Source organism: Leuciscus leuciscus (assembly GCF_965113295.1).
Source record: "Leuciscus leuciscus genome assembly, chromosome: 12".
NCBI classification, from domain to species: domain Eukaryota; kingdom Metazoa; phylum Chordata; class Actinopteri; order Cypriniformes; family Leuciscidae; genus Leuciscus; species Leuciscus leuciscus.
This window is the reverse complement of record NC_138736.1, coordinates 1,324,624-1,340,121: the sequence shown is the minus strand read 5'-3', so window position 1 is coordinate 1,340,121 and position 15,498 is coordinate 1,324,624. Positions and strand designations below refer to the sequence as shown.

The 15,498-nt window shown below is 37.8% G+C and overlaps 1 protein-coding gene across 1 annotated transcript in view; it reads right to left on the bottom strand.

Annotated features, from left to right (window-relative positions):
* The window catches only part of LOC309510901 (uncharacterized protein), a 76,801-nt gene extending 61,537 nt beyond the window's left edge, over window positions 1-15,264 (bottom strand). The window contains exons 1-7 of the mRNA XM_082185884.1: window positions 15,241-15,264; window positions 15,003-15,057; window positions 14,045-14,106; window positions 13,595-13,877; window positions 13,172-13,305; window positions 13,057-13,089; window positions 12,329-12,608 (exon numbers count right to left, since the gene is read on the bottom strand). Of these exons, the coding sequence (XP_082042010.1) occupies window positions 12,329-12,608; window positions 13,057-13,089; window positions 13,172-13,305; window positions 13,595-13,877; window positions 14,045-14,105 (791 nt within the window). The 5' untranslated portion in view covers window position 14,106; window positions 15,003-15,057; window positions 15,241-15,264. The remainder of the gene's footprint in view (window positions 1-12,328; window positions 12,609-13,056; window positions 13,090-13,171; window positions 13,306-13,594; window positions 13,878-14,044; window positions 14,107-15,002; window positions 15,058-15,240) is intronic.
* Window positions 15,265-15,498: the final 234 nt, after the last annotated feature.

Below are 15,498 nucleotides of genomic sequence, written 5' to 3'. Positions count from 1 at the left end.
AAAATAGAGCTTTTTGGTCTAAACTCCACTCACCGTGTTTGGAGGAAGAAGAAGGATGAGTACAACCCCAAGAACACCATCCCAACCGTGAAGTATGGAGGTGGAAACATCATTCTTTGGGGATGCTTTTCTACAAAAGGAACAGGACGACTGCATCGCACTGAGGGGAGGATGGATGGGGCCATGTATCGCGAGATCTTGGCCAACAACCTCCTTCCCTCACTAAGAGCATTGAAGATGGGTCGTGGCTGGGTCTTCCAGCATGACCCGAAACACACAGCCAGGGCAACTAAGGAGTGGCTCCGTCAGAAGCATCTCAAGGTCCTGGAGTGGCCTAGCCAGTCTCCAGACCTGAACCCAATAGAGAATCTTTGGAGGAGCTGAAAGTCTGTATTGCCCAGCGACAGCCCCGAAACCTGAAGGATCTGGAGAAGGTCTGTATGGAGGAGTGGGCCAAAATCCCTGCAGTGTGTGCAAACCTGGTCAAGAACTACAGGAAACGTATGATCTCTGTAATTGCAAACAAAGGTTTCTGTACCAAAGTTCTGCTTTTCTGATGTATCAAATACTTATGTTATGCAATAAAATGCAAATTAATTACTTAAAAATCATAAAATGTGATTATCTGGATTTTTGTTTTAGATTCCGTCACTCACAGTTGAAGTCTACCTATGATAGGTATCTGGACCTTTTTTATCTATTTGTGGACACAACTTCATCAGCTCAGTCCCAATTAGCCATTTTCTTTATATCAAATCAGAATGCTTACACTCTTCTATGACCTTATAATCATGGTCATTGTGAACATTGTGATCACCTCAGAAAATCTGTAGCTTCAAGGGTTTATATGTACACATATTTAATGAGATATTGCCTAATTTGCATATTTTATTTTATTTTTAAGAAAAAAATTTAATACAAAAAGTATTTGTCTTAATATGTAGACTAAACTGGAAGAAATGTATGAGGATATCTATAAAGGGAAGAAAAAGTCCCATTCACCTGTAGTGTGATAATAGTGTCACAGGTTGTGCTCATTTTCAAGACTTTCGTCCCGGGTAGAGATTTTGGCACACATCCCACGTTGTTCAATGGGTTCATATTAGTCTATAACAGTTGAGATATTCTCCGCTAAATAAAGTGCATACAAATTGTACCCAGGACCTCTACTATAGAGAGATACAACCCCGATCGGATGATAAGAGCAAATCATTTGTGACTGAAATGAGAGCGGTACTAAAAGAGAGGTGTCTTGGATAAAAACGTCTGCTAAATGAATTAATGTAATGTACTATGGTATGGTCTAAATATGGACTGGAAATCCTCACAGATATTATTTATTTCTATAAAGGAACACAGTTCTAAGGATACTGCCTTTTCTAGTATCTTTGACAGAAAGGTAGATTCGAGATCGGCCTGTAATTGACTAATTCTGTAAATCAAGTTGCGTTTTTTTAACAAGCGGTTTAATCATAGCCAGCTTAAAGGTTTTTGGTACGTATCCTAGAGACAAAGATGATTTAATGATATTAAGAAGAGGATCAATTGTAACAGATTGACCTAATTAATTGGGGTGCCAAGCAGGTGATTAAACCTACTAAATTTCTTTGAGTCAGTCAACCATACAAAGGATTCAAACATAAGAAAAAAAGTATGAACCCTTAGTATGTGGATGAAGAATTAACATACAAATATCAACAGGCTCAATTCATAGAAACTGTTATTCAGGGGTTTTTTTTTTTTTCACAAAATAACATTCAGTGAGGGGAAAGCATTAATTATTCAGAAAATTCAAAGTAAAAAAAAAAAAAAAAAAAAGAAATCAAAAAATTATGAAAGAAATCAAACAATTTATAAGGAAAGGATCCCAGAAATTAAAATACTCAATTCCCAATTCTGGGCCCACTTAACATGACAAAATCTTTCAACAAAAAGAAATTAGTTCGTTCAAAGATTAAATTAGTTTAAATTCAGTTCATTTCTTTTTAACTCATTTAGGGTGCAACCCCCCAGTTTCACAAGTTCACATTAACAGTTCTTAACGGAGTTCTCAATCCAGCCTAGTAGCTTAGAGTTCATATGTTCTTAGACCATTAAGTCCATTCAGACCAGCACTGAGCAACCAGTCCACTGTGCAGTTCAGAAAGAGTTTTTTTTTTTAGCACTTCAAACAATATTTACACAGTCCCATGGACACTCAACTGGCAAACCCAACATAAGAATATAAGAAAAAAAAACAATACTTGTTTGGTTTTGTCCCGTCAGTCAGTCAGACAAATGATCTGTCCTCCATTGTCAGTTGTACCATTGGTAATTTCCCTGAACATCCAGCAACTTCCAAAAGGTCCATAAATCCCAAGGCAATCAATGAAAGGTTCCAGGTTTTTTGGAGATATGCAGGGATTAACTTCCCACATCTTCCCACTGCACAAGGCATTACCCTCTAACTGGCATCTTCCAACTCTCTTAAGCCATGTGCTCCCCACATCATGTGACTCAGTGCATCATGTGACTCCGTGCATCATGTTCGTTACATAATGACAGTTGGCATCTCTTTCATTAGCTTATGCCGAGTTCAGACTGCATGATTTTAGCCCCGATTTTGGATCCCCGACAGGTTTTGAGAAATCGCAGACAAATGCCCGAAATCACAGGCAAATCGGTGCTCGTTCACGCGAGTGACAATCACACAGTATGAATGAGCAAAGACGCGATCTGAGAGAATCGCCGACTAGTCGCCAACGCCCGTGAGATATTTGGCATTCTAAATATCTGGACCTGTCTGCGACTCAAAATCCTGCAGTGTGAAAGTGTTCTGACTGAAAACTACATCGGCGATGACCGACAGCCAATGAGAGAGCAAGATACAGAGCAGCGGGAAGTTCGGGGAGGAGTTATAGACCAGAATATCAGTATTTTAATAGATATACAATTATATCAAACAGAAAAAAAGCACAAACATTTGCTTGACCAGCAGCACATTGCAACATTATTTATTTACCCCAAACTCTCTTTGCGGAACACACAGTCAGATTGCTCCCCTTGTCTTCCCAGCCATTTCCTCACGCATAATGTTTTTCTTTTTCTCCTTTTCGCTGCAAATCAGTGCACAGACAATTTGGATCGCAAGCTTCTTGCAGGCTATCATTTTTAATAACAATTTCAGTCTCGCGCGAGAACTGCGGTCTATACGCACGCGGGATTTTGCGCTATTTCCTTATCACTCTCGCGTGTGTTTGGTTGCGAAACGTAGTTTGCGGACCAGACAGGAGTTGTCGGCGATTCTTCCTCCTGAAAGTCATGCAGTGTGAAACCTCCTGTCGCCGATGCATCGTGCAGTGTGAACACACCAGCAACTGAATGTTACCCTGGATAGTCATGCAGTGTGAAAAGAACAGTGACCCGACTACTTTGAAAATCGTGCAGTCTGAACTTGGCATTAGTCGGTATAGGGTCTAACATACAAGTTGTCGGTTCCTCTCCTATAGCAATAAATTAAAGGGTTAGTTCACCCAAAAATGAAAATTATGTCAGTAATGACTCACCCTCATGTCGTTCCAACCGCGTAAGACCTTCGTTCATCTTCGGAACACAAATTAAGATATTTTAGATTTAGTCCGAGAGCTTTCTGTTCCTCCATTGATCTGTTCCTCAATCTTAAGTTTATCAAGCGACGATAATACTTTTTGTGCGCAAAAAGTAAACAAAAATAACGACTTTATTCCACTATTCATTTCCTTCTCTCTCTGGGCCTCGTAGTGTTTTTGCGCAGCGCGTCTGTGTTACACGTCATCACGCAGGCTCACTATTGGCCGACGCTGGTCATGTGTGCGACGCGCTGCGCAAAAACACTACGAGGTCCAGAGAGAGAAGGAAATGAATAGTGGAATAAAGTCGTTATTTTTGTTTACTTTTTGCGCACAAAAAGTATTATCGTCGCTTGATAAACTTAAGATTGAGCCACTGATGTCACATGGACTACTTTGATGATGTCTGTATTGCCTTTCTGGACGTGAACACAGTATGCCGTCCATTGACTTTCAATGGAGGAAAACAGAAAGCTCTCGGACTGAATCTAAAATATCTTAAACTGTGTTCCGAAGATGAACGGAGGTCTTACGGTCTTGGAACGACATGAGGGTGAGTCATTAATGACATAATTTTCATTTTTGGGTTAACTAACCCTTTAATCGAATTTTTCCTCAGGGAGACTACAATGCACTGCCTGATGCGATACTGTAGTAGACGGTTGCATAGTTATAATTTTCTCCCTGATATTATCAATCTTGTAAGTAAAGAAGTTCATAAAGTCATTACTGCTGTATTGCTTGGAAACTTCTGGGCTTGAAGCTTTCTTTTTCATTAGTTTAGCCACTGTTTCAAATAAATACCTAATGGTTTTGTATATTTTCTTCTAATAGGGTTGAGAAATAAGCAGATCTAGCAGCTTGTAAAGCCTCTCTGTAAGCAATCGAACTCTCCTTCCATGAAATGCGAAATACCTCTAGTTTTGTTTTCTTCTAGTTTCACTCCATTTTTCTGGCTGCTCTCTTAAGGGCCCGAGTCTGCTCGTTGTTCCACGGTGTTGGCCTATTTTCTTTAATCTTCGCAAAGGAGCAACTGTGTCTAAAGTGCTGGAACAACAAAAGTGCTGTCACACACAGCACATCTAGGTTATAATCTGTAATCATATCTTTAACAAGAAGTGCTTTTGAAGTAAGGGATCGAATATTCAGCAACCCAACTTTATCATTTGTTCATCTGTATTATATCTGTTTTTTATTAGTTGAACATCAATCACACTTAAATGGGTTTGGGAGTTTTTTGTATTTACCTATTCGGGGAAAAGACACAGTCTCTATATGATGATATCTAAAACACTTTACCCAAAAGTTCATCTCTCTTCTCTGGGAGTGTTAATCAGAATGACGCTTCAAGTGGAAAGTGTGCTAACATACACAATGGTGTAATGATTCAGTTCCGACTCCCAAGACAAGACGATGCTCACCCGACTGGCCAATAGGAACGCGGCCCCGCCCATGACACAATTCTCACAGTGAAAGCAGAATCCTGACACAAGAGCAAGAAATTGCATCACGAGCAAAGAAAAGCGTTTTGAGAGAAACACTTTTTTTTTTTGAGAAAATGTTTTCACACTGATAGAAAAAAAATTATATTTGAGAGTTTTTTTCAAAGTATTTTGAGAGAGATTTTTTTTCTCAGAAATAATTTTAAAAATTTCAAACTTATATTTTTTCATGTTCTATGAGAAAATACTTTCTCTCAAAACTTTTTTTAGTCTCAAAAATTATTATTTTTTGCTATTGGTATGAAAACTTTTTCTCTCAAATATTCTTTTTTCTCTCATGAAATGCTTTTTTGTTATCAGTGTGATAACTTTTTCTCTCAAACTTTTTTTTTCTCTCAGATCATTTATTTTCTCACATGTAATAAAGACACAATTCTAGCTACATACCTGTGCAGCTGCACTGCGCTAAAAAACAAACTGGCTACAATATTCTCGAGAAAAGGAGTTTTTCCATAGTGTAAGCTCCTTACGCAATACGAGACCTCTCGAAAGGGAACTGTACATTTTAGATAAAGTTAACTGTTGGATTTTTAGTCAACTATTTTGGTATGTTTAATTCAAACAATCAAGTAAATGATATTCAGAGATTTTATTAAGTTAATAAAAAAATATATATACTGTGATATTTACTAAGCAACAGAATTGTTTTATAGGGCATATAAGGGCACCTCCATTTCTATATGTGGATTGAGTGATCTGAACCACTATTTCCACAATTTTTATACAATTTATGAAGTAGACATCCTATTCAGAACTAGTACTGGAAGCTTTATATGAATTCAACCTCAGAAACAGATATGTGCGTTATAGCTCACTGACACATCACAAATAGTGAATCTATTATTATTTTCTTTATAGTAAAATATTTTCAGACCTTTTAAATAAATAAAAATAAAATAAAAACATTGAATGGATGCTATCTTTTGAACTCTTGGCATGAAAACAAACTGAGGTTTCTACCAATCTTTCATGATTTTTCATGTTCATCGCTATTTCAAAATAAAGGTCACCGTGAACATATTCTTGTTGCAAATTGATAAATTATGCCTCCTCTGTAATTTATTTAGGAAATCAGTCACCCAAGAGATTTAGATTGTAAGCTTTCAAGCTTTGAGATTGTTTTATCAAGATTACTTCAGGTTTAGTATAGGATATTACTTTTTTAAATATGCAGTGGCTATGAGCCGGTGACACAGTGTTTTAAGCATTGTAATTTTTTTCTACCATGGTTTCAGTTTTTTGTCATTATTATTTCCTTTAAGTGTGAAAGCACCATCAGGTTCTTGAGAGGGGGTTAAATCATCCTAGGCCATGCCTGGGATCTCTCTGAACAGTTGAGCTTAAAATCCTGTCTGTTGTTAAGACAGAGGTGGATCCTGACTGCGTTCACTTCCACTTGCATTTTCGGTCAACGATTCATGCCTTGAATTCGGTCCAGCTTTATCGCATGTGATCCTGAGAATCTGGCCTGAATATATGCCCGAAGTTCCATTGCTAAAATCATTTAAGTTATTTTTTTTTCCTCATTATTGTACACACAGCACCCCATATTGGCAGAAAAACACAGAATTGTTGACATTTTTGCACATTTAAAAAAAAAGAAAAACTGAAATATCACATGGTCCTAAGTATTCAGACCCTTTGCTCAGTATTTAGTAGAAGCACCCTTTTGATCTAATACAGCCATGAGTCTTTTTGGGAAAGATGCAACAAGTTTTTCACACCTGGATTTGGGTATCCTCTGCCATTCCTCCTTGCAGATCCTCTCCAGTTCTGATAGGTTGGATGGTAAATGTTGGTGGACAGCCATTTTCAGGTCTCTCCAGAGATGCTCAATTGGGTTTGAGTCAGGGCTCTGGCTGGGCCATTCAAGAACAGTCACGGAGTTGTTGTGAAGCCACTCCTTTGTTAATTTAGCTGTGTGCTTAGGGTCATTGTCTTGTTGGAAGGTGAACCTTCGGCCCAGTCTGAGGTCCAGAGCACTCTGGAGAAGGTTTTCATCCAGGATATCCCTGTACTTGGCCGCATTCATCTTTCCCTCGATTGCAACCAGTCGTCCTGTCCCTGCAGCTGAAGAACACCCCACAGCATGATGCTGCCACCACCATGCTTCACTGTTGAGACTGTATTGGACAGGTGATGAGCAGTGCCTGGTTTTCTCCACACATACCGCTTAGAATTAAGGCCAAAAAGTTATATCTTGGTCTCATCAGACCAGAGAATCTTATTGATCACCATCTTGGAGTCCTTCAGGTGTGCTTTCATGTGTCTTGCACTGAGGAGAGGCTTCCGTCGGGCCACTCCGCCATAAAGCCCCGACTGGTGGATGGCTGCAGTGATGGTTGACTTACTACAACTTTCTCCCATCTCTGGAGCTCAGCCACAGTGACCTTTGGGTTCTTCTTTACCTCTCTCACCAAGGCTCTTCTCCCCCGATAGCTCAGTTAGGCCGGACGGCCAGCACTAGGAAGGGTTCTGGTCGTCCCAAACGTCTTCCATTTGAGGATTATGGAGGCCACTGTGCTCTTAGGAACCTTAATTGCAGCAGAATTTTTTTGTAACCATGGCCAGATCTGTGCCTTGCCACAATTCTGTTTCTGAGCTCTTCAGGCAGTTCCTTTGACCTCATGATTCTCATTTGCTCTGACATGCACTGTGAGCTGTAAGGTCTTATATAGAAAGGTGTGTGGTTTTCCTAATCAAGTCCAATCAGTATAATCAAACACAGCTGGACTCAAATGAAGGCGTAGAACCATCTCAAGGATGATCAGAAGAAATGGACAGCACCTGAGTTAAATATATGAGTGTCACAGCAAAGGGTCTGAATACTTAGGACCATGTGATATTTCAGTTTTTCTTTTTTAATAAATGTGCAAAAATGTCAACAATTCTGTGTTTTCTGTCAATATGGGGTGCTGTGTGTACAATAACGAGGGAAAAAATTAACTGAAATGATTTTAGCAAATGGCTGCAATATAACAAAGAGTCAAAAATGTAAGGGGGTCTGAATACTTTCCGTACCCACTGTAGGTGCTACATAGGCTGAGATGTTTCTACTGGAGAATGACAAAAAACTCATTTTGAGAAAACCTGAAAACGGCAGTTAAAGATTTAAATAGCTCTAAATGTGAAATCGGCGTTAGCTTTAATCCCCCTTTGGACATTCACAATTGGTTACTGATAGAAAGGAAATGGCCATATTTGGGTTACATAGCGTTGTGCAGGAGACTCAGAGCTTCACAACGATACCGGTCATGACAGACTTCAGTAAACAGACGGATCTCGGCGTGTCGCATTGTAATGCTAACTTCCTGGTAAATTCGGGAGAAACTTACAGCCGCAAGTAAACAAAATGTAATAAAATAAACATCTTAATGTATATTTGCAACGTTTTCTTTATAGCAGCTTGAAAGAACACATAATGAAGGAGTAAACTAGCCCAAAATCTCAAAACTGACCACTGCATGAAAATCAATGTTTTTGCCTGCCGTGTCTCGCCTTAAGCTCAAGGCACAGCTGTGCCTTTGTCTCTATGATAATGTGAAGGTATGATTGGATTAGCATCTATGCATTTGAATGACACTGTTATGCTGATGAGATCAGGGCCGGGGAAATTCCGGTAACGGGTTGACTCCTGTACTGCATTTGCATGCTTTGTTTAGATTGTCTCCACCACTATGTATCCCTCCCCCTTGAAAGGTATAAACTCTACTGTGCTGAGCTATAGTCAGACTTGGATGACTACAGCGATGCACAGCAAGGCCTCAATAAAGAGTAACTTCTGCTTGAAAGATATCCCAACATCTCCTGGTCTCTGCTTCGACGAAGAAAAAGTTAACACAGCGGTTACAACAAGAGCAACTTCATTTACATTAAGAGTCGTAAACTGTAACAAGATAAAAGGTTTAAGATTTGGATGTTCTGGGTTCATTCTGACGCCGCTGAACCCAAGGTGCTTTGTGTACCTTGCCACTGCTATGCTGTAATAAACTTGATTTTTGTGATCTTAGACGTCCACTTACAAGGGAGAGAGAGGGAACAGTTATGTAAATTATTATTCTGGATTATCTTTCTCCAGGTAATTTAGAGAGATTTCTGGGTTAGTTCGTTTTTTGCTTTGTTTGCTATTTTGGCCAGGTTCTCCCCTAGCTATTAGCTATTGTATCTAATTTCATTATTATTCTTTTTGATATTTCTGGTTTGGTTTTTGTTGCTTTTGTGCCTTTTTTTACTCTTTATAACAGAAAATTAAAAGTTAATATTGGTTGATTTGGTGGTTGTGTTGTTGATTCTGGGACAGAAGGCTGGAAATCCTTGTTCTCTCCATGGTTTTCTTTTTCTTTCTCTTTTTTTTGTAAAATGTAATTCTTTACTTTGTTATCAGCTCCTCAACCCTAGATGGGTAGCTATGTAACACTATACCTCCTGCTCATTGTAAATATCCAAATAAGCGTCTCTTTTTGATCCAGAAACATACAATACAACATGCAATGCTGTAGTAATTTATTGATGTGGAAAGCAGAGATAAACAAAAATAAGTAAATACACAAACCCCTGGATCAAACGGGTTAAGAGTCAGGTGCATTTAAAACCATTACAAACCTTTACTGAATGTGCACTGAAACTTATTTATCTTAAGGATAAAAGGTGCATATAGGTAAAATGAAAACAATGAAAAAAGTGCAATATTAGTATTGCTCAGAAAACAGAAGTTTGGTATTTTGCTTGTAGGATCAGTGGACTGTGGCGTAACATCCTCTCATTCCACTTAATCTGGCAATGAAATCAGAAAACCATTATTAAGGCAAAATACACATATATAACATATAGTACAAATGTCGGTAACACTTTATTTTACGGTGCCCTTGATACAGAGTAATTACTTAATTAATTACTTAGTAATAGACTTTGTAATAACATGTAACAAAATGTACTTAACATGTAACTAAGTTATGGAACAGCCTATACTTACAGATTGTAATTACGCACATGTAATAGGCAGCTACTGTTACACATGTGTAACAAGCCGAGTCTGTTACATATTACATACACATTACTTGTATGTAACATAAAGTAAAGTGTATCAAGATTGTACTAAAGTGCACTTCCTGTGTATCTACAAATGGTATCCATCTGAATTAACCCACTAGATCATAGCTTAAATACATGCATTAGCTTCCTAATTACATTGCAATTACAAAATATTACACAGGTATAAGCTACGTAAAATAAAGTGTATCAAGAATGTACTTAAGTGTACTTTGTGTATACATACCTTATCCATCTCTGCCTTACTTTGATTTAACTCACTAGTTCACAGCTTAAATGCATGCAGTAGTTTCCTAATTACATTGTAATTACATAATATTACACAGGGATAAGCTACGTAAAATAAAGTGTATCAAGAATGTACTTAAGTGTACTTTGTGTATACATACCCTATCTTTATCTGCCTTAGTTTGATTTAACTCACTAGTTCACAGCTTAAATGCATGCAGTAGTTTCCTAATTACATTGTAATTACATAATATTACACAGGGATGAGCTACGTAAAATAAAGTGTATCAAGAATGTACTTAAGTGTACTTTGTGTATACATACCTTATCCATCTCTGCCTTAGTTTGATTTTACTCACTAGTTCACAACTTAAATGCATGCAGTAGAGTTCTCAACGGGTCGGGTCGGCCCGACAAACCCGACGGGACCCGCGGGTTCGGTCCGGGTTCGGGTCGGAAATATAAGCAAATGACTCGGGTCGGGTCGGACCTCGGGCTTAATCTTTTCCGCTCAGTGAAAAAAACAACAACAACAAACAATTTTTTATTAATCATCGCTGCTGTTCACCGTAAAGAAAGTCTGGCTGCTGCGTGCAACGTGCATCATGGAGAGGGGTGGGGGCAGACCTGACGCCGCTGCGTGCAAGCCTTTAGCCTGGAGAAGATGGAGTTGGTGAAAAGTAAACTTGCCGCAGGTGAATTCACCGTCGCTACTACAGGAGTGGGAAAATCAGAGGTCTGGAAAGTGTTTATTGTTTGTATTGTTAAAAGGCGTGAACATTAAAGGTTGATTTGAATTCCCGTCTGCTGGTCATGATAATAGGTGTATGAAAAAAAAAAAAAAAAAAACGCGGGTTCGGGCAGATAATTCAAGTTGATGTGTCGGGTTACATCGGGTCCGGGCTTTAAAAACCACGGGCCGGGTCGGGTCGGGTTGTAATTTTCAGGCCCGTTGAGAACTCTAGCATGCAGTAGTTTCCTAATTACATTGTAATTACATAATATTACACAGGTATAAGCTACGTAAAATAAAGTGTATCAAGAATGTACTTAAGTGTACTTTGTGTATACATACCTTATCCATCTCTGCCTTACTTGGATTTAACTCACTAGTTCACAGCTTAAATGCATGCAGTCGTTTCCTAATTACATTGTAATTACATAATGTTACACAGGGATGAGCTACGTAAAATAAAGTGTATCAAGAATGTACTTAAGTGTACTTTGTGTATACATACCTTATCTTTCTCTGCCTTAGTTTGATTTAACTCACTAGTTCACAGCTTAAATGCATGCAGTAGTTTCCTTATTACATTGTAATTAAATAATATTACACAGGTATAAGCTACGTAAAATAAAGTGTATCAAGAATGTACTTAAGTGTACTTCATGTGTATCTATAAACCTCATCCAACTCGGCTTGTTACACATGTGTAACAGTAGCTGCCTATTACATGTGTGTAATTACAATCTGTAAGTACAGGCTGTTCCATAACTTAGTTACATGTTAAGTACATTTTGTTACATGTTATTACAACGTCTATTACTAAGTACCTAATTAAGTAATTACTCTGTATCAAGGGCACCGTAAAATAAAGTGTTACCCAAATGTCTACACAACATCTCTCTCTCCTTTTATTGCTCACCTGAAAACACCTCAACCTCACACAGTGTGAGATATTCATTGCGCCCAGAAATAAAAATGTTCACATATCGCCCCTTAATAGGCTTAAACTCAAATGTTTTTGTCTCTCCAAGTGGAATGGACACAACAGTTGCAGCCCTGTGAAGACAGAGTAACAGAGAAATAGTGAAGGGCGTATCAAAATGGCAAGAAGCATTTTAAATATACTTCTGTCAAAGGCAAGTTTGTATTAAAAGGATTTATTCAAAGTAATGTTATCTTATTTACTCATTTTCTAAACACTTGTGTAATTATTAAGAGAGAGAAACAATACTTACAGCTCATTATTGTTGCCATTATTTTCCAGGCTGTTGCCGATACGGATCTGAGCTCCATTTATCCTCTCTGGAGCACCATCTCCACGATTAGTGATGCTAACCCTGTTTACCTTGTAGACTACCCCCAAGTCAACTCTCCACCAGGGGTCTCTGTCCGCATTAGTCATACTGCATGACGCACCATTGTAATTTGAATTCCTGTTGCCATCGACAGCCCTTTGAGGTACTGCTTGAGGATATGTGGAAGACTGGACAGCTGTGGCTCCAAGAGCAAGATTCCCTGTATAACAAAATAATAAACAATAACTTTTTTCTTTTTACTTTAATGTGCTAAAGTTTAATCCCAATAAAATAGGCAAAATAATGGTAAGCTATGTAATACTATTTTTACACAAATCAAACCATGTAATTATTTATTTGTTTTAAATGACTGTACAATATCCCTTAAATGTTAGTCTTGCTAGGAATATTTTTTTCTTCACGGAAGCTTTGTGTTTATTACAAGCAAGTTTATAAAATATTTCAACTCAAATCAATATTTTGGGTCCAAAATGATTTCTTTTGTGGCTAGTAGCCATGTAATAAGCCGGGGTCTTGATCACCCTGTCGGGTTTATTTTGCGATAACATCTGTTTTGATGTACATTATCCCTTATTGGTTACCAAATGTTCAGTAAGAATATTATATATGCGTTATCGACAACATTGAAAGTAATGAAGAAAACTCACTTGGACCACAAATGTACGCTGGTGTGTCCATTACTGTTGATAAAATAATAAAAGTTACTCACACATTAATAAGTACATAAACAAATTCTATCCCAATCTTCTCTCTGTCCCTTACCTGCAAACACCTCGACTTCACACACAGTGAGGATTTCATCATTCCCAGGTAAAAATATGTTGACATATCGGCCATTAACAGACTCAAATGAAAATGTTTGTGTGCCATTAGGAGCAGTGAGAAGAGTTGCAACCCTGCAAATACATGAACAGTGTTAAAATGAAAACCAGAAGCTACGCAACACAATTCACACGTCTAACAAATTCAATTCAGCTGTATTGAAATCACATGGTTTTGTATAGCACTGCTACAAGAAACAAATGTCTTATCACAATCTGAATAAAATGTTGAAGTAAAGTACATCTCCATGGCTGTGGCTCACTGAGTGTTTGGTGTGTGGAGTTACAATTTTACTTGTTTTATTAAACCAGATTGAACATCATAAACATGGGAAGATGATAGAACAACTGAAACATTTCTTACAGCTCATTGTTGTTTCCGTTGTTGTCCAGCTTGTTACCAATACGAATCTGAGCTCCTCTAAGACGGTCATTGCAACAGTCTCCACGATTAGTGATGGTAACATTGCTTACACTGTAGACATTTCCAAGGTCAACTCTCCACCATGGATTAAACTCAGTTTTAGTGACAGTGCATGACTCCTTCTTGAAATCTGAGTCTCTGTTTCCATCTATTGCATGTTGAGCATCTCCCTGTGGGTGGCCTAAGGAGGACTGCACAGCCATGCCATTAAGAGCAAGATTCCCTGTTCAAGATGATATGAAATAAAATATATATATAAATAAATAAAACACATTTTCAATGACCATATTTCAGGGTATAATTTTAATAAATGAATCTGCTCAAAATGTAATTCACAATGGTTAGAGATTTTTATATCCAGTATTTTATCTTGTATTATTCTAAATGTACCTTGGGAATCAGCGACGCACAGCCCAGTAAGTGTTAGAAACAAAACCACAAGTATGGCCATCCTGATATAAGACATAACATCACATCACCTCAGCATATACAGTTATTATTTTCAATTTCTACATACACATAACACATAAACATAATATATATTGCTATTGTAATGATGAAATGATATAGAAAAACCCCATGGGCCATATTTTAACTATCTGAAACGCAAATATCAAACGCGAAACGCAAGTAACTTTGTGGGCGGATCCTGGTCTGTGGCGGAATTGTTTTCTGAAACTGCAAAATAGCACCAGGGAACGTTTGCGCCGGAACACGCCTCTTTTCGCTGAACCGCCCCCGGGAGCACAAGTTCATTCCCTCATTTACCGACGTGCGTCTGCCAAAGGGAAAAGTTCGCTGTGCGTCGGGTGCAAAATAGGAATGAGACATGCGTCGCTGTACAAAAGTAAATTGCGCTGGTGCAAGATAGAGCCCCATGACTTAAAGTCAGTATAATGTGACTAACCCTGCCTCGTTCTTTGGATTTTAAATGCCTTTGCTGAGTTTGCTCTATTTTTATTTTATTTCATCTTCTACACCCATGATATTAAGACAATTTGGTAAAACTTTACACTGTTATTATAGTTAACTAAAACTTTCTTCTTTTCTTTCTTTTGGAACTGTATTGTTATTTTGTTGTGCTTAAATCATCACTGTATAATAATTAACTTCCTCCTTTCAGATTCCTTAGATTCGTTTTCAGATCGTGGTTCCGATTAAATGTACCAGTCATTTTTTTTTACTTTTCTTTACCATCACTACAAGTGTGCCATATTTTATAATTTTCCTACTTACGGTTCATATGGCTGCCATTAACTCCCATTAGGGAAAAATAATAATAAGAAAAATAATGGATTCCAATTATAATGTTATCCCGGTATAGAGAGTGCATAAACCTTCAACTCACCTGGAATTCGTCAATGTATCAACCTCACAGAAGACCTTCACAATTCAGCCGGTATCTGGTTTTAAACAAAAGAAAAAAAATTATATAAACAAAAAATAGCATTATTAATACATGTTTATAAACAATTGCTATACTTATTTTTTATCCAATATATTATTCATATGAGTTATATTATGCCCTATCAAAACATTTCAAAGCAAAAATGTCCTATTAAACAGATATAAATATTAATACGAACCAGCAGTCTGAAGATGGTCTAGTTGAAAAATATTGTACTCAGAAATGATGCTCTATTTATTGTTGAATTAAGGCCCTCCCAATCAAATAAGTCATATCTGATATCTGTAAAATAAACATCAACTGGACCATTACTGCCAGGATTATGTTTGTTTTTGCCAGGGTTATTATCTGTTTCCCTGTTCTGTGGTGCGTTTTCCCTACGTTCGCTAGAGTCTAAAGCTTACGTGTCGAGCTGGACGCTTCCCGTGTGCTCTCT